We start from the raw sequence: 20,160 nt of genomic DNA on the forward strand, positions 1-20,160 counted from the left end.
TTTCAGGAGGGGAGAGGTTAGAGTGAGTCAAGGGAGTGGGCCGAATGGCCCACTCCTGCACCTATTGTCTATTGAGTGGAGAATTTGAGGTGGAATATGGTGAATATTTGCTGAATATGGATGTCTTTAACAATAATAATAATAATACATATATTTTATATAGCGCTTTTCAAGATACTCAAAGACGCTTTACAGAACAAACAAGACATAAAAACAAACAAACAAAAGATTTGTCCTGACGGAGAAGCGGCGAACAAACAGCGCCAGCGTCCTCTCACGTCAGGGTCCGGCAGTAGACAATAAAAAACACAAGACTCACAAATACAATTTAACACAAACAACCATCACCATGATTGCTCCAGGCACACCCTCACTGATGGAAGGCAAAAAAAAGTCTTATCTCCTCATTCTTCTCCCGCGGTCAGGCAGTCAAACTGCTGCCTCGAGGCGATCGAGGCTCCCGACTTTTGAAGCCCCCACCGTGCGATGGAAAGTCCCAGGCCGAGCCAAGCAGGCCGGTGAAGGTCCTAAGCCCCCACCGGGCAATGGAAAGTGCCGCGGCCGAGCCACGCAGGGCGATGAAGGGCCTGCGAACGGGTCGATCAAACCTCGCGCTTTGGGGCGGTTGAAGCTGCTACGGCTGAAGCTCCCGAAAACCGGTCGCCAGCCAGGGACCTGCGAGCTCCTGATGTTGCGGTCTGCAGGGCCCACGGCCGAAGCCTCCGAGATGGTAAGTCCAGGCCCTGCGACCGGAGTCTTCAAGGTCGATCCCAGCTGGAGGCCGCTGACTCCACAGTGTTAGGCCGTAGCGCGAACGGAGATACGACACGATAAAGGTCGCATCTCCGTTGAGGAGGAGATTAGAAAAAAAGGTTTCCACCTCCCCCCGCACATACAGAGCAAAAAATAAATCAAAACATACATTTAAACGGTAACAATAGACAAAGACAAAAAAAGACAGAGAGACTGCCGGTGAGCCGCAGCTGCAGGGCGCAGCTGCACAATGCTCTAAAAAAAACTTTCATTGGGATCGCATTTGGCTGTGGCGTATTTTTTGCTTGATTTTGTAACCTTCATCTTTTCTGTGCTTCCAGGAGTTTATTGCAGTTAGCCAACTGCGTGGTACTACACAAGGGAAGATTTTGTGCTTCTATGGCCCTCCTGGTGTCGGTAAAACCAGCATTGCTCGATCTATAGCTAAAGCATTGAACAGAGAATATTTTCGATTCAGTGTTGGAGGGATGACCGACGTGGCAGAAATCAAGGGTCACAGGTACTTTTGGCACCAGACTCCAACAATCCGAAGTTCTTCTTTTTAATGAAAAGGGCATGATAAATTAGACGAAAGACAATAGGTGCAGGAGTAAGCCATTCGGCCCTCCAACAATCCAGGAAAAATGGCTTGGCCTATCAAGCCTCTCCTTATAACTCAAACCCTTCAGATCCGGTAACATCCTGGAAAGTCACCTTTGTACCCTTTCCAGTTGAAGGACACCCTTCCTAGAGCAGTGTGACCGGAACTGTATATAGTACTCTTTATGTGGCCTTACCAATGTCTTGTACAGTGATACGGCGGCACGGTGGCGCAGCGGTAGAGTTGCTGCCTTACAGCGAATGCAGCGCCGGAGACTCAGGTTCAATCCTGACTACGGGCGCCGTTTGTACGGAGTTTGTACGTTCTCCGTGACCTGCGTTGGTTTTCTCCGAGATTTTCGGTTTCCTCCCACATGCCAAAGACGTACAGGTATGTAGGTTAATTGACTGCGTAAAAATTGTCCTTAGTGTGTGTAGGATAGTGTTAATGTGCGGGGATCGCTGGGCGGCGCGGCCTCGGTGGGCCGAAGGGCCTGTTTCTGCGCTGTATCTAAAATCTAAATCTAAAAAAACTTAACAGCCCAAGCTCTGCCAAAAGCCGCCTTCATCATCCTATAGGCATTTAATTTATTACGCGGAAACAGGCCCTTCTGCCCACTGAGTCCACGCCGACCAGCGATTCCCACACACTGACACTAGGGACAATTTGCAATTTTTGCCAAAGCTGATTAATTTACAAGCCTGCACGTCTTTGGAGTGTGGGAGGAAACTGACGATCCCAGAGAGAACCCACGCAGGACACGGGGAGAATGTACAAACACCATACAGATAGCACCCGTAGGCAGGATCAAACCCGGGTCTCCTGTGCTCTAAAGGTAGCAAATTTACCACTGTTGATTTGCCACCCAATTGAAGGAGGCCATTTTGACCCATTAAATCTATTTCAGAGTAATCATATTCTATCTGTAGCATGATTTATTTTTAACTGTACTTAATTCTCTCATTGGAATTAGTATGTGGTTCACAGTTATATTGGAAAATATTAATGGTTTTGATAACCTTTTTGTGTTTCTTATACAGGAGGACATACGTTGGAGCTATGCCTGGAAAAATCATTCAGTGTCTGAAGAAAACAAAGACTGAAAATCCATTGGTTCTTATCGATGAGGTAATGTTCCCTAAAATAGTTCCCTAATAATAATAGCTCTGAGATCCAACATCTGAAAGTTTTAAACCAGTGGCAATCAAAAATTCATTACAACTTTGGGGTATAAATTCCTTTTCATCTGTATTCAGAATTTCCAAGTATTCAATTGTTTTTTGTTATTTTTCAGTTGCAAAGGCAATATTTTCAGTATGTGATAGTATTATAGCTAGTTAAGTAGTGTGAAGAAATGTTACATTTCTGATCACACCAATCATTTATCCATTTATTTTTCTACAGATTGATAAAATTGGTCGTGGTTATCAAGGGGATCCATCTTCAGCTCTCCTGGAACTTCTCGATCCAGAACAGAATTTTAACTTTTTGGACCATTATCTTGACGTGCCAGTCGATTTGTCAAAGGTAGGTTTAGGCTTTCTTGCTCTTTCAGCTTTGCCATTCCAAAAACAAAATGGAAATTTTGTACATGCTGGAAAAATGGGAATAAATGCAAGGTGCCCGGTCTGGCCTAATGCAGCCTCCCACTCTGTGCCGCTGCCGGCTGCATCCATTCCACGTGCTCGGCACTAAGGCGTGGTTCTTTGGGGTTCATAGGGATTGGGCAGTTGCCGCTCAGGGTTGTCTCCGACTAGCTTACTCCTGTAATGCAGTGTTCAGCGAGAATTGGGACTCTTGGGATTGGAGGAAGAAAAGAGATTTACATATTCTTTCCAACGCTGTGTCTCTTAAATTTCATAGGTGCTATTCATTTGCACTGCTAACGTGACTGAAACAATTCCTGAACCACTCCGGGATCGAATGGAGATGATTAATATTTCTGGCTATGTAGCACAAGAGAAGCTTGCAATTGCTGAGGTAAATCTGTTCATTTTTAAGATAGCAAGAAAAAAAAGTTACATGTTTCTATAAAAATGAGGTGCATGTCATATTTCAAGGATTTGCATTGAACTGTGGACAGAGGGAGTCCTAATATTAATGGTACCCACGTTACGGGGAATGTAAGTGAAGACAATAGACAATATGTGCAGGAGTAGGCCGTTCGGCCCTTCTAGTCAGCACCACCATTCAATGTGATCATGGCTGATCATTCTCAATCAGTACCCCGTTCCTGCCTTCTCCCCATACCCCCTGACTCCGCTATCCTTAAGACGTTTATACATTCTCCCTGACCTGCATGGATTTTCTCTGGGATCTCCGATTTTCCTCCCATACTCCAAAGATGAACAGGTTTGGAGGTTAAATTGGCTTGGTATAATTGTAAATTGTCCCTTCTGTGTGTGGGATAGTGGAAGTGTGCGGGGATCGCTGGTCGGCGCGGGCTCTGTGAGCCAGAGGGCCTGTTTCCACACTGTACCTCTAAACTAACCTAAACTAAAATTTCATCTGTGTTCACATTTTAACTATTGTATTGAATTCTTTTAGCTTTTGGGGAACAGATTCATAAGTTTGAATCCTACTTCCATCTTTCAGCTATTAATGCATCCTTGCTATGCACAGATTAGCTTCTGTGTTATGTCTGCAGGAAATAAAACTGACTTTGCTGTTGTCTTTTACTCTTTGAAAAATCCTGATAACATAAGGAACTACGCAGATGCATGGCTTTAAGGTGATAACCCTGGATTCTTATTGCAGCGCTATCTCGTTCCTCAAGCAATGACTGGCTGTGGGCTGGATGATGAGAAGGCACAGATCACCCCTGAAGCGCTAAAGATTCTGATCAAACAGTACTGCAGGGAGAGTGGGGTTCGCAACCTGCAAAAACAAGTGGAAAAGGTAAGTGCATAATGATGAGTGATATAAACATTGCAACATGGAGGAGAACCAAAAGATGACATTGTACTTGCACGCGCATACAAAGTAACCCCAATCGTGATTAAAATTGAAATTCTTCAGACAAAGGGGTCTCGACCCGTTCCTTCTCTCCGGAGATGCTGCATGTCCTGCTGAGTTTCTCCAGCATTTTGTGTCTACCTTCGATTTAAACCAGCATCTGCAGTTCTTGCCCACACAGGAAGTTAAAATGCATCTCTCCATAAATGCAAATGCAAGTGGGTAAACATAGGTTTCTCTAGCAGCATTTTCAACCATATTCGTGGTCTTTCCCATTCCTATTTCTATGACCAACTTCAACATCTGAATTTTGTTTCCTGCCCTTCATGTGCAGAGGGGGATGCATATGGACAGCTAATGGAAATAAACCAGTGACCGACCGTGCTGTTGTCCTTTGGTCTGTTCAACTAGTGTGATTTTACATGAGATTTCTCCGAGTTAGTTTTTAACGGTTTTCATGCATTGCTTGCAATCACTTGCATTTCATTTTCCATTTAAATAATTTTGGTGGATCTCTGCAGGTACAAATGACATGATTACTTTTCTGCAGGTACTCCGCAAGGCTGCGTATAAGATCGTACATAAAGAGATGGACAAGGTAGTGGCAACACCAGAGAACCTCCATGATTTTGTTGGAAAACCCATCTTCACAGTGGACCGGATGTATGATGTCACCCCCTCAGGAGTTGTAATGGGTTTAGCTTGGACAGCTATGGGTGAGTGGATGAGCTTTGCAATTTTGAAATCATTCGCAATGAGGGCATAATGTATTCCTGCTAATTCTCAAATCTTCAGTGTTGTTTGTCTTTACCCCTGCTTCATCCCCTTTTCTGAGATACCACTGTGCACACTTATTACCTCCAGACCTCACTAAACGTGTATTTCTCCTGTCTTCTCTATTTCACACAATACGTCAGTCCAAATCTGAATCGTCCTTCAACCAAATTCACTAAATCCTTTAGAAATCGCTGCGCTGAGACGGAGGAGATGAGTAGGATTTTCTTCAGTGAGGGGATGGTGAATCTGTGGAATTCTTTGCCACAGAAGGCTGTGGATGCCAAGTTAATGGATATTTTTATGGCATAGATAGATAGTTGATTAGTACTGGTGTCCAGTTGTGTGGGGGAAGGCAGGAAAATAGGGTTAGGAGGGAGAGATAGATCAGCCATGATTGAATGACAGAGTAGACTTGAATGGCTGACTAAATGAAAATGGTTTCTGGACTACCGATAATTTTCTTAATTTTTTTTTTTATTGGTCTGAAGCAGGGTCTCGACCTGAAACATCACCTATTCATGTTCTCCAGGGATGCAAACTCCAGCATTTTGCGTCTGTTCTTTTGGTAATTTTCAACCATGGTCTGACCATTCCTTTTTCTCTAACCAGAGACACTGTAAATGGGGACCACCGCATATCTGGGGAACCATCTCTCAACGAAGGCAGATGTGGATGATAAAATTCATCACTGCTTTCAATGTCCCAGTACATCTTTTGTTTGCTTGACTTAAGGAAAAAAGTGTTTGAAGATCCGAACCTCAAAGTTTTACCTTAGTTTAGAAACACAACACAGAAACAGGCCCTTCAGCCCACTAGTTAATTGGCTTCGGTAAGTTACAAAAATTGTCGCTAGTGTGTAAGATTGTGTTAGTGTACGGGGTGATCGCTGGTCGGCGTGGACTCGGAGGGCCGATAGGCCTGTTTCCGCGCTGTATCTCCAAACTCCAAACTAAACTGAGTCTGCGCCGACCAGCGATTCCCGCATATGAACACTATCCTACACACACTAGGGACAATTTCCAAGTTTACTAAGCCAAATAAAAACATATGAAGCTGTACATCTTTGGAGTGTGGGAGGAAACCGGAGCTCCCGGGGAAACCCCACATAGGTCTCCACTGGTTCCAAGATATCTGTCCCATGACACCTCCAAGTGGAGAAAGATCATTCAAGATTGTATTGAGAACCTCAGCCATTTTCGGGGACACATTAGAAGCTCTGCGTAAGCAATGGAAAGATCACAATTCCTGCAATCAGAAGCCCAGAACCCATTTTGCCTAGGGGGAAGAGAGTTGTCCTTGATTTGAGCAGGAGGAGGTGGATTAGGGAATTGACACTTCCATTTCACAGTAACAAATATTGAATTAATACACGAAGACTTGTTGAAATCCTAGGAATCACACCTGAAAAGTTTATTAATTTCTAATATAATAACAGAAAATGCAAGAACTACTCAGCAGGCTCGGCAGTGTCGATGGAAAGAGGAACAGTTAGCAGCCTTTCATTGGAACTGATGCCGTCTGGCCTATCTTTACATAATTAGTCAAGAGGATCGAGAGAGAAAAAAAACAAATGCTGTTACCACTGCAGCAAAAGAAACTTCCTAACTTAATGGTGTACTTCATCATCTTCAATCAGGTGGTTCTACTCTCTTTGTGGAAACGTCTCTTCGTCGACCAAGAGCCAAAGACGATAAAGATGGTTCTCTTGAAGTGACTGGTCAGCTGGGAGATGTGATGAAGGAAAGTGCCAAAATTGCCTATACGTTTGCCAGGTCCTTTCTCATGCAGAAAGATCCTACCAATGATTTCCTGACTTACTCCCACATTCATCTCCATGTGCCTGAAGTAAGTGTTTAACTATCTTTGATGAACCAGTTGTCATTGTTTAGTCTGCAAGAGTATTTTATTGCATAAAAGTGGTCCCAATTGCATTAAATGTATCATTCTTTTAAGGTTTTAATTATGTAATATTTCCAACGAATAGCCAATTACCACAGCTTCATTATCTATATACTAAAACTCTCTTTTGTTATCTTGTTTGTGACAACTTCAGCCAAAACGGTACACGATAGCATGACAATTTTAGGCCCACCTTACTCACCATTGTCACTTTAATGATAATGCAAGTAGTTTCATTGAAATCGGTCTTATATTTTTAAAGTTATTCACATTTTAAAGTTTAAAAGGAGGGGAGGGGGGAGTGGGGGAGAAGGGAGGGGGGTTGAGGAGAGAGGGGGGGACGGGACAGGATGCTGCACCAATGCAGGAGAGGTTTGGGCCCAACGGGTCCACTTTGTCCAGTAACAACTAAATATACACAACTGCCAACAAGCCATTTTCTATTGAGTACAAAGTGCTGTAGTAACTCTTTGCAGAACATGGACTGGCGAAGAAGGGTTCCGGCCCGAAACATCACCTATCCATATTCTCCAGAGATGCTGTATGACCTGCTTAGTTACTTCAGCGCCAGTAGTTTGTAAACCAGCATCTGCAGTTCTTGTGTCTACATTTTATTGATGACATTTACTGTACACCAAATGAATGCATTGGCTAAATACACCATATCGCTGCTCTATATTAAATCAATTGGTCACTACTTTCACACAGCAGTGTTTTGGGTGGGACCGATGTAGTTATGCTTTTCCAATTATTGCAAAGCCATGATTTGCATGAATATTGATCAGTTACAATATTCATCTTGTATGAAAACTAAAGCTATAGAAAATGTAAACTTTTGCCTTATTTATGACTGAGCTGGTTTAACTTAAGGCAACCAGTGTTTGCCAAGTGTAGGCATCAAGTACCGCAAGGCTCGGTGCTGGGACCGCAGCTATTTACAATATACATTAATGACTTGGATGAAGGGATTAAAAGTACCATTAGCAAATTTGCAGATGATACAAAGCTGGGTGGTAGTGTGAACTGTGAGGAAGATGCTATGAGGTTGCAGGGTGACTTGGACAGGTTGTGTGAGTGGGCGGATGCATGGCAGATGCAGTTTAATGTGGGTAAGTGTGAGGTTATCCACTTTGGTGATAAGAATAGGAAGGCAGAGTATTATCTGAATGGTGTCAAGTTAGGAACAGGGGACGTACAACGAGATCTGGGTGTCCTAGTGCATCAGTCACTGAAAGGAAGCATGCAGGTACAGCAGGCAGTGAAGAAAGCCAATGGAATGTTGGCCTTCATAACAAGAGGAGTTGAGTATAGGAGCAAAGAGGTCCTTCTGCAGTTGTACAGGGCCCTAGTGAGACCGCACCTGGAATACTGTGTGCAGTTTTGGTCTCCAAATTTGAGGAAGGATATTCTTGCTATTGAGGGCGTGCAGCGTAGGTTTACTAGGTTAATTCCCGGAATGGCGGGACTTTCATATGTTGAAAGACTGGAGCGACTAGGCTTGTATACACTGGAATTTAGAAGGATGAGAGATCTTATCGAAACGTATAAGATTATTAAGGGGTTGGACACGTTAGAGGCAGGAAACATGTTCCCAATGTTGGGGGAGTCCAGAACAAGGGGCCACAGTTTAAGAATAAGGGGTAGGCCATTTAGAACTGAGATGAGGAAAAACGTTTTCAGTCAGAGAGTTGTGAATCTGTGGAATTCTCTGCCTCAGAAGGCAGTGGAGGCCAATTCTCTGAATGCATTCAAGAGAGAGCTGGATAGAGCTCTTAAGGATAGCGGAGTCAGGGGGTATGAGGAGAAGGCAGGAACGGGGTACTGATTGAGAATGATCAGCCATGATCACATTGAATGGCAGTGCTGGCTCGAAAGGCTGAATGGCCTCCTCCTGCACCTATTGTCTATCACTCAATTTTAGTTGCATTTAGCAAATTGCCATTTCTCGTAATTATTTTATATCTTTTTAAAAATCATCCTATTTGTCACATCATGTTATCACTTTGAAATATGAAGTTGGGTTCCAACGTTGGGAAGAAGTGATTATATACAGGTGGCGTGGAGAAAATATTGAAAACATTTATCTCCACTTCCCGCGTTTACAGTTAGCTGAGTATATACTGTTAATTTATACAATAAAATCTGTATCAGTGATCCATATTAATTAATTTTAACATGCATGAAATGAACGTTTAGTTGTCTTTATATTTGGATAAACAAAATAAGCAGCTTAATATGGACAGAAGGCAATGGAGGCTACTTCACTGGATGTGTTCAAGAGTGAGATCCATTTAGCTCTTGGGGCGAAGGGAATCAAGGGATATGGGAAAAAGCCGGAACGGGTGCTGATTTTGGATGATCAGCCATGATCATTTTGAATGGCGGTGCTAGCTTAAAGGACTGTATAGCCTACTCCTGCACCTATTTTCTATTTCTACATAGTCCTATGTTTACTGCAGCCTACAGTAAAACTCCAGTAATCCAGCATGCCTAGGACTTTGGTGCTGGACTAGATACTTTCTTTTACCCCCAGACTATTGGGTGGTTATATTAATACTCCACCGCACTCTATATTTACTTCATTTCAAATGATACCAACCGAACCCAGTGAGGTGAAAGTGTGAATGATCAGGGAATACAACAAATGATGAGCCAAATGCTGAACTACCGGGATTGCTGGCTAACAGATTTTCAGAGTTGTACAGTACGTGTACATAGTATTGTATATGATGAATGAGTTAGAAACATATAAAATAGGTGCAGGAGGCCATTCGGCCCTTCGAGCCAGCACCGCCATTCATTGTGATTATGGCTGATCGTCCACAATCAATAACCCGTGCCTGTCTTCTCCCCATATCCCTTGATTCCACTAGCCCCTAGAGCTCTATCTAACTCTCTTAAATCCATCCAGTGATTTGGCTTCCACTGCCCTCTGTGGCAGAGAATTCCACAAATTCACAACTCTCTGGGTGAAAAGGTTCCTTCTCACCTCAGTTTTAAATGGCCTCCCCTTTATTCTAAGACTGTGGCCCCTGGTTCTGGACTCCCCCAACATAGGGAACATTTTTCCTGCAATTAAAATGTTAAATTAATTAATTTAGTATCTGTGACACTGATTAAACCTAGCTTCTGATTACTGAATTGTTTGTTTCTCCAGGGCGCCACCCCCAAGGATGGTCCAAGTGCAGGCTGTACAATTGTAACCGCGTTGCTTTCTCTGGCAATGGATCAACCTGCAAGGCAAAATTTAGCCATGACTGGAGAAGTGTCATTAACTGGAAAAATCTTGCCTGTTGGTGGAATCAAGGAGAAGACCATCGCTGTAAGTTGCAATGAAACTTTGAGTTTAGTTTATTGTCACATGCACCGAGGTACAGTGAAAAGCTATTGCTGCATACTAACCAGTCAGCGGAAATACATGATTACAATCGAGTCATCCATTGTGTACAGATACATGATAAAGGGCATTGCATGTAGTGCAAGGTAAAGCCTGATTAAAGAGAGTCCAAGGGTCTTCAATGAGGTATATTGCTCAGGACTGCTCTCTAGTTGATAGAATGGTTCCGTTCTGAAAACAAAACTGCAGTCAATAAAACTGAGCTATTCCTTCATACAATTGGAACCAACATCCTAGGAGTGAAGTCAGAATTGCCCAGTTAATACACGTTACCTGCCTTATAAATGAATAATCAATTTAAATTCTACTTTAGTATTTGTCTGATTGTGAATCTCAAACATCCAGATCAATAACTACATTTAAAAGACATTTGGTCAGGTACATGGGACAAAAACTGACAAATGGGACAAGGATAGATTGTCTATTGCATCTTGCTCGGCATGAACGAGTTGGGCCAAAGTGCTGTATGAGTCTGTGCTCTATGATGATTTTCTTGATATAGATCAGTGTTTGCAAATGGATCTTAACATTTTAACTGTATAAATGTTCATACAAGTAATCCAGAGATGTGACTGACACTAAAATGTGTTTTCTTTTTCTTTTAGGCAAAGCGAGCTGGTGTTGATTGCATCATTTTCCCAATGGAAAACAAAAAAGATTTTTCTGATCTACCGAAGTTTATTACAGAGGGACTGGAGGTGCACTTTGCTGAACATTATCAGGATCTGTACCCTACCGTCTTTCCAAATAAATAAGATTACTGACCATTGAACAGATGAATGAACTGACTGCAAGACATTTCTGTGAATTGCCCTTTGTAGGAATACAGTCAGATGTTGTGTGCTGGTCCCATTACACTGATGGAGAACTTAAGACGGCAAAACAAATTGGGCATGAAGATATATGTAGTTATTTTACTGAAGTATTGTAACCAATCTTGACTTTGTAATGTCATTAATTTTATTAAGAGACTTGATTTAATAAACTTTTTCAGAATTATTCCCTAATTTTGAAATAATAAACTTGGGGCAATTGGCATCAGTGGGTTACAAATAAATCAACTGTGCAATAACCACATTTATTAGGTAGGTTTTACATTATCTCTTATGTATGCCAAGTTTATATCTTAGTATTACTGGATGGTTGAGAACATTTCAACAAGGTTCCCCATCTGCAAAGAGCTGTGATAGTGCTGCCTCATGTAAGGCACTATCATGTCTGTGATATCTTGGTCAAATTATTTTAAATATTCACTGGACCTTTAAGTCAAGGTGACTGGCATGTGGGTGGATAGAGCTCTTAAGGATAGCGGAGTCAGGGGGTATGGGGAGAAGGCAGGAACGGGGTACTGATTGAGAATGATCAGCCATGATCACATTGAATGGTGGTGCTGGCTCGAAGGGCCGAATGGCCTCCTCCTGCACCTATTGTCTATTGTCCATTCCAGATATAAACATTCTGAATGGTTTACTCTATTTTACTTTTTATTTAGACAGATACTGTCAATTGAGTGTTCTGCAATGTTGCTTGAACTACACAATTGACTCAGAATTACCTTATAGACATACTTCTATGTCTGAGAAATAAGGCACATTAGAATCTGTGTGCATTTTTTTCCCGTAAGTTTAATTTGTTTTTACATTCATTAATTTACTTGGCCTCCGATTTAATGATATGGTTGTCTAACTTTAAATTATCTTCATCGTTCAGAAGAATACAAATTGGATTGATTTATCAATCACTCCCTCCAACTACCATAATTGTATTTGTAAGTTCAACTATTTCATTTTCTAAACAAGCCAACTTGTGTCAGTATTCTGGATAAGTATGACTTCCACTCGTAAGAGGAAACATGATTATCAGGTGGTAAATAATGGCAGTTTTAAGATAATACCTCTACTGTTACAATACTTTGCTGGGGAATTTGGTGCTTTGTTTTAAACCAGACTGTTGTGGATAATTTTGGGGTCTTAATGGTCAATTTTCAGTATATTACTGGTCATTTTACTTGAGCATTAACTTTGTATTTCCAGGTATGTGAAATTAAAGATTTATGGAGTTGTCAATTGAAAATCAATGAGCTTTGTTGCTGAATCTCATTGTAAACACTGAGATGAAGCCAATGCTGGAGCTTAGCCACTTCTATTTTGTAAGGAATTTTTCAGTCTTGGAAGCCACAGGGCGAAGGCCTAGGGAAGGGGAGAATTGCATCAATTTGTATGATTTTAAATTGCTTCTATCGGAGGTTACAGGATGGAAGGAGGTTTTTTAACCATGTCATCTGTAGTATAGTTCTAAAGAGCAATCCAAATAATTCCTCTCCCTAAAATCTGCACTTTCCTTCCAGTCTCCATCTCCCTGTTGAATACTATAAGTGAATGTGCTCTGCTTTTTTTAAACGTCTTGATCACCCAATTCTGTATCCTCTTGTCAGTCATTTAGTCTCTTTCTGTTTACACATATTAAATAGTTTTCAAATTCCTTCCCAGCTTCGAGACATTTACCTTTTTGGAGTTCTATTTGTATCACTAACTGCATTTTCCTTGACAAATTGTCTTAACTGCATAAATGCTGGCATTTTCAAATTCGTGCAGGCCAATTGACGGCTAATTCTTTCCCTGGTTGTTTCTAGACGTAACTGACCTGTTTAACCTCAGCAACGAGTTATTTGGTCTAACCCTGCACCTTTGAACAAGAGTAACATTTCCAATGTTCTGAACTTCCGTACCATGTGTTTAAAGGGTTGTAGCCAAGGCCTCTACAATTTCCCCCCACCATCAACAACCTCACAGATATCAAACCTGGACCTAGTGATTTATCTGCCAAGTACAATTAACCTTATTCATACCACCTCTTAATTTTTAGTCCATTCAGAATCTCAACCAGAGCTTATCTTTGATAAAGCACCACTTTTAGTACCTCACCCATACCGTTATCTATTTTTTTTGCTCTAGGTATTAAGTGAATTGAGAGCTATGAGAATTGTCCAGATAAATGATCAGCTATGATCTTGATGCATGGAAAAAGTGGACACAAAGAACTCAATGGTCTCCTGCTATGTTTCAGTTTGCCCCGATGTCTTTCAAACCCAAGTTCACAAGTCTAAAATATTTTTTTTATTCCCTTACACTTGCTATCTGTCTCCTCATTCCTTCCCCACGGACATTTTTCTGTAATCAGTCTGGTTAATAATCTGACCCATTTCCTGCTGTGCTTTACTGTGGACATACAAGAGCTCAAGCTTCAATTGCCTACAGTTCCCTTTATGATCAATCCAAGCTTTGATTTTAGTTTTCCCAAGTCCACAAGTATTTTAACCCAATAAAATTACCCATTCTCTCTGCATATCATGGGGATGAGGCAGGAGAATGGGGTTAGGAGGAATCTAGAGGGAGAGCTTGATCAGCCATGATTGAATGGTGGAGTAGACTTGATGGGCCGAATGGCCTAATTCTGCTCCTATGACATAACTTCATGACTTGAAGTTTTGCACTGTATTTTCCATAACTGTTCTAAATGTCCAGTTGCCTCCTCTTAGTTCTTCTCCCATTGATTCTTGTTCCACTTGGCTTGGCTCATTTTCTAAAACCATCTCCAGCTATTGTACCTACCCCATTGTGTTCTAAACATACTAAAAAAACTCACCTCTCACTTCTATTCTATTGTCTGATTTGCATAGTTGGAATCCCACCCACCATCACTGGCATTTGGGCATCTCAAATCTGATTATATGACTTTTCCCCAAGTCAGCATAAAGAATAGTTCCAGTACTGAACAGATTGTGTCCTTGATACTATCTTCTCAACAGCATATTCTTCTTTTCCTTTTTTTGAACATCTTGTAACCAGTGCAATTTTTAAAAATTGGTCTGTTATTACCTCATTGTAATTTGCAGCACGCAAAACCTTGTTTTAATGATTGTGGTGTAAATTTATCTGAACCTATCCCATACTCTTAGGCTTTCCTGGCTAGACTTGTTTATTGTGATCTAACCATTTTCACACATTTTATCAGTGTCCCATTTCTAGCAAACATCCCTCAAAGACACTAGTCCCCACACTAACATACAAGGGTTGGTATTTATGGGTCCCACCTCCTCCAGTTAATCCAAATGTCCTAGGAATAAAACTCTTCTGTATTATTTATCCAGCAATGCATTTGTCCTTTCCTTATTTCTATACGTACTAGCACATTGTAACCTTGGGTCTTGCTGATGAATGCCCCAAACTCAGACAGTTCTAGAATTTATGGAAAAGCCAAAGAAAATTAGTTAGGGTAGAGTACACAGTGAGCCGGTACAGATTAAATGGGCCAAATTAACTCGTGAAAGGTAATACTGAAAATGAAAAGGCTACATAAAATATAAGAAATTATTTCGTGAAAAATTAGTCCAACTGTAAATTTAAAGCCGGTTATTCACAAGTTAACTTTTAAAATGGATTTTATTGGCAACAACTTGCTACAGATTAATCTTTCTTTGCTGCTGCCTTTCTCATTGCTGCTAATACATTGCTGAGTTCTTCCCTCTTCCTCTTGGCCCGAATATGGGTTCCAACCTAAAAGGAATGAATACATTTAAATGAATGTTTACACTGCACACACGAACAAAAGCTGTATCCTACCAGATCCTGTAACACACAATTTAAGTTGATAACATGACTACTACATGGTCAATGCTCTAGTTGTTACACAGCCTGCTGAACATTGTCTGCTTTTGTTTCAGATTTCCAGCATCTGTAATTTATTGTTTGGTGTATGTTGAGTACTGACAGCATTACATTTACCCACATAAACAATGCTGCATCTTGTAAGCCTACTCTGTCCATAGGCAACTCGACCTGTGCAGTTCTCTTAGGGTAAGTTAAAGAACAGTTCCAAACAACACCCGTCACAAATTATCCAGATTTCTTACACGTACATAGCATGCAACATACATGTAATTCACAGCCACAACAATTCACTCAAGTTGCTATCTGTGGGACACTTCCTATTTTGTGAATTTTGGAATAATGCAGCATAAAACAAACACCGAACTTTCTCCTAATTTACAACCAATTAAACTGAATTTTAAGTAATGCTACTGCGGCGCATTTCGTCAGATTGTTGAATCTGTCAGCAATAGAAAGACACTAAAGTATATTTAATATTTTCTTATTTCAGTATTAGGTTTAATAGTAAATGCAAGCTGTTGAATGATTTAACTGAGTACAGACAGGTTAAATACTGCAAGAATTGTTTGATGATACAGATGAAGTGCATGCAAACAGGTTAAGGGAATATTCAGATACAAGTTATATATGTAACGACCAGAATAAAGATTTAAGATTATGCATAAGGTCTGAAAATGAAATATTTGGCATGTTGTTACTTACCCTCTTTTTAATGAATTTGAGTGCACGCTTATCTTTAGAGACCTTCAGCAATTCCATTGCACGTTTCTCGTAAGGGGCAAAACCGCAGACCTCACGGATCAGATCTCGGACAAACTTGGTGTGCTTGGTCAGCCGCTGAGAAAGACAATTCAGGGAACGCATTCAATTCCAAGCCCACGAGTTATCAGTGTCTTTGTGGATATATTCCTGCCAACTCAACAGTTAGACAGTGCAGCATTTTTTATCGTGATTTTATTTTGGGTTATATGAAAAGGAAAGCCACATTTAAAGAGACAAAACACTGCAGATGCTAGAATCATGATCAAAAAGCAAACTGCTGGAGGAACTCGGGTCAGGCAGAAGGATCCCAACCCCAAAACAATGTCAGTCTAATTCCCTCTACAGATGCTGAGTTCCTCCAGCAGTTTGTTTTTTGCATCACCTTAAAAAACATATATATTTAATTTGTTGAGAGTATCTAACAGGGTAGATAAAGGGGAAATCATTGAATGTATTATATTTGGGTTTCTAAAACCTATTGACTGCGCCAAGTCGTGTAGAATGCACAGGTACTAGTGGGGTGGCCATTTTGGGAGAGCTTGTGTTGAAACACACGTGTCTAATGTGAAGTCAAGTGGTGAGGCTTTGGCTTATGAGGCTTCGGCGAGGAGGCTGAGCGGAGTGTACCAGCAAGATAAGGCAAGGTCTTCTTTGGTTGTGGAGAAATACGGAATTAATCACTAGAGATTAGGCAGAAGAATGGGTATCAAATCCCCAAAATTCACACCAGCCATGAATGAATTAACGGTATCACAAAATGCTGGAGTAACTTAGCGGGTCAGGCAGCATCTCTGGAGAGAAGGAATGGGTGACGTTTCGGGTAGAGACCCTTCTTCAGACTGATGTGAACTGCTGAATTAATTAAATATCAGAGCGAGCTGAAGAGCCATAAAGCACTTTCCTGTACTGTACATAGGTACATAGATGCACTAGCCCCTTAGAAAACAAATGCAGTTCTTAGAGGGCCCTTATTTTAAGACTACTCCGTTGTTTCGTTTCGTTGGGTTGCTGTTAATTACTTAAATTATTGCATCGTATGGGAGGCGCATTCCCAATCTCGTTGTACCCCTGGGTTCAATGACAATAAAGATATATTGTATTGTATTGTATTGTAGAGACACAGCATGGAAACAGACCCTTTGGCCCACTGAAACCGCGGCGACCAACAAACACCGACATGGTTTTATCCTGCACACTAGGGACAATTTACAGAAGCCAATTAACCTGTGGAATGTGGGGGGAAACCAGAGAAAACCCATGCGGCCGCAGAGAGAACGTTCAAACTCCGTACAGATAGCACCCGTCGTCAGGATCAAACCCGGGTACCTTTTGTTGTAAGGCAGCAGCTCTACCATTGTGCAGTTCTCAACGCATCAAGTGAAACAAGTTCTCAACACATCAAGTAAAACATTGGGCATTGAAATAAAACATGCAGCTACTGTACAAGTGGTTACTCACCCCGCGTCTGCGGCACTGCCTTGGGATGCTCTCATTCTTGGTCTTAGGGTGGCCTTTGTGGAGGCCAACTGCCATAGGATACCTGATTGCCATTTCTGTATAGAAATAGAGACATGTTTTTAAAAGTCATGCAAAATGATTGCATAAAGCTGACAAGTTCTACATCAATTTTAGTGACACATTAGCTGTGTCCTGCAAAATTCATGAAAGGAAATTGGTTTACTTGGAAATGAATGATTTCAAACACCTGTCTTATCTCTTAAATATCTTCTTTCTGTGATTTGCTGATAAATATGCAATGCAAACTCTTCACATATTTCAAATTAACTAAGACCCAAACCATATCTGCCTAACTTAAAAATGTAAGCATAAATCAAGTCTATTTCTTCTTAAGACTTATTTTTAAATTGTACCATCACTCCAGCTGCAACTCTGTTTAATTGCATCAACGCAAAGCATACTACAAACCAAAAGGTACAGCCTTATGGACAGGACAAACCAATTGATAAATCAAAGAGTCACAAAAAGCTGGAGTAAGTCAACGGGACAGGCAGCATCTCTGGAGAAAAGGAATGGGTGACGTTTCGGGTCGAGACCCTTCATGAGTTGCTTCACAACGGTCATGGCATTGGTCATCACTAGTTTCCTGGCCAATATGAACCCCTGAACCTGCATCTCTAAAGCTTATTATCTTGCCAGTATCACATTTCTGGAAACATGTTCTCCACATGACTGCTCATTTCCAATGATGGCACAGTAAAGGGATCCGATCCAAAACATTGCCCATCCATTCCCTTCACAGATGCTGCCCGACCCCACTTACTTCCTCCAGCACTTTATGATTTGGACTACATTTAACTAGCTGGTTGTAAATCTCTTTGTGGATGACCAGTACAAAACAAGTCTTCCTTTACTTAGAGACACATTAACAATACAATATAAACTTCATGTGGTAAAATTAGATATGAGGGAGGCTTGCATTTCAGCTGTTCATTTCATACTCCTTTAAGAAGCACCCAACAACAAATAGTTCTTATTTGTCCTATTGTACGATATCACTCACACCCCTTAAATTTTATATTATTCCTCAGATCAAAGTGAAAACAGGTTGAATCACATCTTCGGGGCATCCCAAAATGAAACATCAATCATTCTGAATACAACTGCTACTGAAATGTTAGAAACGGTCATTCAGGTCCCATGCACAGCAGTTGATTTTATTTTGTGATATTGGTGGATGGACAAAAATTCAACAGGTCACCTGGAGAAATAAAACCTTGAAAATAGAGTGAAATAGCCCTGTTAGTCCGAAAAGGGGTTCCGACCCTAAACATCATCTATCCATGTTCTGCAGAGATGTTAAATTACTCTGGCATTTTTGGTCTACCCTTTGTTGGGTACCCCAGCTTTGAATTAGGGCAAAGTCCTCAGCCTCTGGCTGCAAAATTGGAGATTAGACACAGCGCTACATTTATGTGTATGTGACAAATAAACGACTATTGACTATTGACTCAGCAGGTCTGGCAGTATCTCTGGAGCAAAGGAATAGGTAACGTTTCGGGCCAAGACCCTTCTTCAGACCTGGAACATTTGAGTCACCTATTCCTTTGCTCCAGAGATGCTGTCTGTCCCGCTGAGTTACTCCAGCATTTTCACACGAGTTTTTGGAGTAGAATTGGGCCATTCGGCCCATCGAGTCTACTCCACCATTGAATCGTGGTTGATCTCTGCCCCCTTATCCAATTTTCCTGCCTTCTCCTCATATTCAAAAGAGTTAGATAGAGCTCTGAGGGCTAGCGGAATCAAGGGGTATGGGGAGAAGGCAGGAACGGGGTACTGATTGTGGATGATCATGTCCCGCCCCCCTGACATCAGTCTGAAGGGTCTCGACCCGAAACGTCGCCCATTCCTTCTCTCCTGAGATGCTGCCTGACCCGCTGAGTTACTCCAGCATTTTGTGAATAAATACCTTCGATTTGTACCAGCATCTGCAGTTATTTTCTTACACATATTGAATGGCGATGCTGGCTCGAAGGGCCGAATGGCCTACTCCTGCACCTGTTGTCTATGTATAACCCGTGACATCGTGTGTTAACCTTCTGTGCAAATCAGCATCTGCAGTCCCTTCCTACACATTATAACCACAGAGCCGGGCCCGTCCAGCAGGTCACTTGTCAAACCGCCTCTCCCCGGGTACAGCTGTTTGGGGCAGTTTTACTGGAGTGAGACACACTACAGATGCACAATCCGCACTCCAGACCGCCCCGCGGGGCAAATCATCTGGTGCCTAGAAGAGTCGGCAACGGAGATAAAGTCATGAACTGGGCTTCATAAATGTGAAGGCGGGAGAGGGGAACGAGCAGCAGCCTCGCCCCCCCCCCCCCCCCCGGGCCGGGCACCACAGCAGCGCGCGGCTCCAGTACGTCGCTCATGCACCCAATAGTCTACCCAGACACCGGCCACAAGGCTGCTCTCCCCATCCCCACCCAGCAAGAGTCGCCCGGCCGGGGGATGGCGCGGATTACAACCCGATCTCATTTCCATCCACCTCCATACCTACTTGCGGATTATGGCGTCCACACCGGAAGGACTGCGGCAACGCGGGATGCTGGGACGCCGAGGCTGACGCGCCCTCTAGCGGCCGGCCGGGCAGGCGGGTGGGTGGAGCCGCGCCGCCATCTTGGGCTTGGCGCCTACTCTCCACTTGATGTCGTGAGTTTTCTCGAAGTTTCTGTTTGAAAAAAAATACTCCTTTTGGGTGGTTTTCGGATTATTTATATCTCGCATATCTATATCAACAATAAAAATGCCACTTTATTCAATCCTGCATCTATTCTCACACATGTTATTGTCCATTCCTGCTAATGAACGTTGAATTTTCCAATTTT

General features: G+C 42.0%; 2 protein-coding genes across 4 annotated transcripts in view; one reads left to right on the plus strand and one right to left on the minus strand.

Moving 5' to 3' along the window:
- Nucleotides 1-15,489, plus strand: part of lonp1 (lon peptidase 1, mitochondrial) — a 30,972-nt gene extending 15,483 nt beyond the window's left edge. Inside the window, exons 10-18 of one of the 2 annotated variants that reach the window (XM_078423999.1) lie at nt 1,095-1,273; nt 2,395-2,482; nt 2,759-2,881; nt 3,218-3,334; nt 4,112-4,252; nt 4,860-5,025; nt 6,723-6,931; nt 10,143-10,307; nt 10,988-15,488. In XM_078423999.1, coding sequence (XP_078280125.1) covers nt 1,095-1,273; nt 2,395-2,482; nt 2,759-2,881; nt 3,218-3,334; nt 4,112-4,252; nt 4,860-5,025; nt 6,723-6,931; nt 10,143-10,307; nt 10,988-11,137 — 1,338 coding nt within the window. In that variant the 3' untranslated portion in view covers nt 11,138-15,488. Of the gene's footprint in view, nt 1-1,094; nt 1,274-2,394; nt 2,483-2,758; nt 2,882-3,217; nt 3,335-4,111; nt 4,253-4,859; nt 5,026-6,722; nt 6,932-10,142; nt 10,308-10,987 lie in introns of both variants that reach the window. The other variant, XM_078424000.1, reaches the window with a different exon arrangement.
- rpl36 (ribosomal protein L36) lies at nt 14,806-19,920 on the minus strand. 2 transcript variants are annotated; one of them, XM_078424001.1, is made up of 4 exons: nt 19,833-19,920; nt 17,273-17,367; nt 15,755-15,889; nt 14,806-14,938 (listed from the first exon to the last, which is right to left on the minus strand). In XM_078424001.1, the coding sequence occupies exons 2-4, from the start codon at nt 17,363-17,365 to the stop codon at nt 14,849-14,851; spliced, it is 318 nt and encodes a 105-aa protein (XP_078280127.1). In that variant the 5' UTR covers nt 17,366-17,367; nt 19,833-19,920; the 3' UTR covers nt 14,806-14,848. The 2 variants fall into 2 exon arrangements, with proteins under 2 accessions (XP_078280127.1, XP_078280128.1); XM_078424002.1 differs by having other exon boundaries at nt 19,829-19,877.
- Between the last annotated feature and the right edge of the window lie 240 nt (nt 19,921-20,160).

Source organism: Rhinoraja longicauda, chromosome 28 (assembly GCF_053455715.1).
Source record: "Rhinoraja longicauda isolate Sanriku21f chromosome 28, sRhiLon1.1, whole genome shotgun sequence".
NCBI classification, from domain to species: domain Eukaryota; kingdom Metazoa; phylum Chordata; class Chondrichthyes; order Rajiformes; family Arhynchobatidae; genus Rhinoraja; species Rhinoraja longicauda.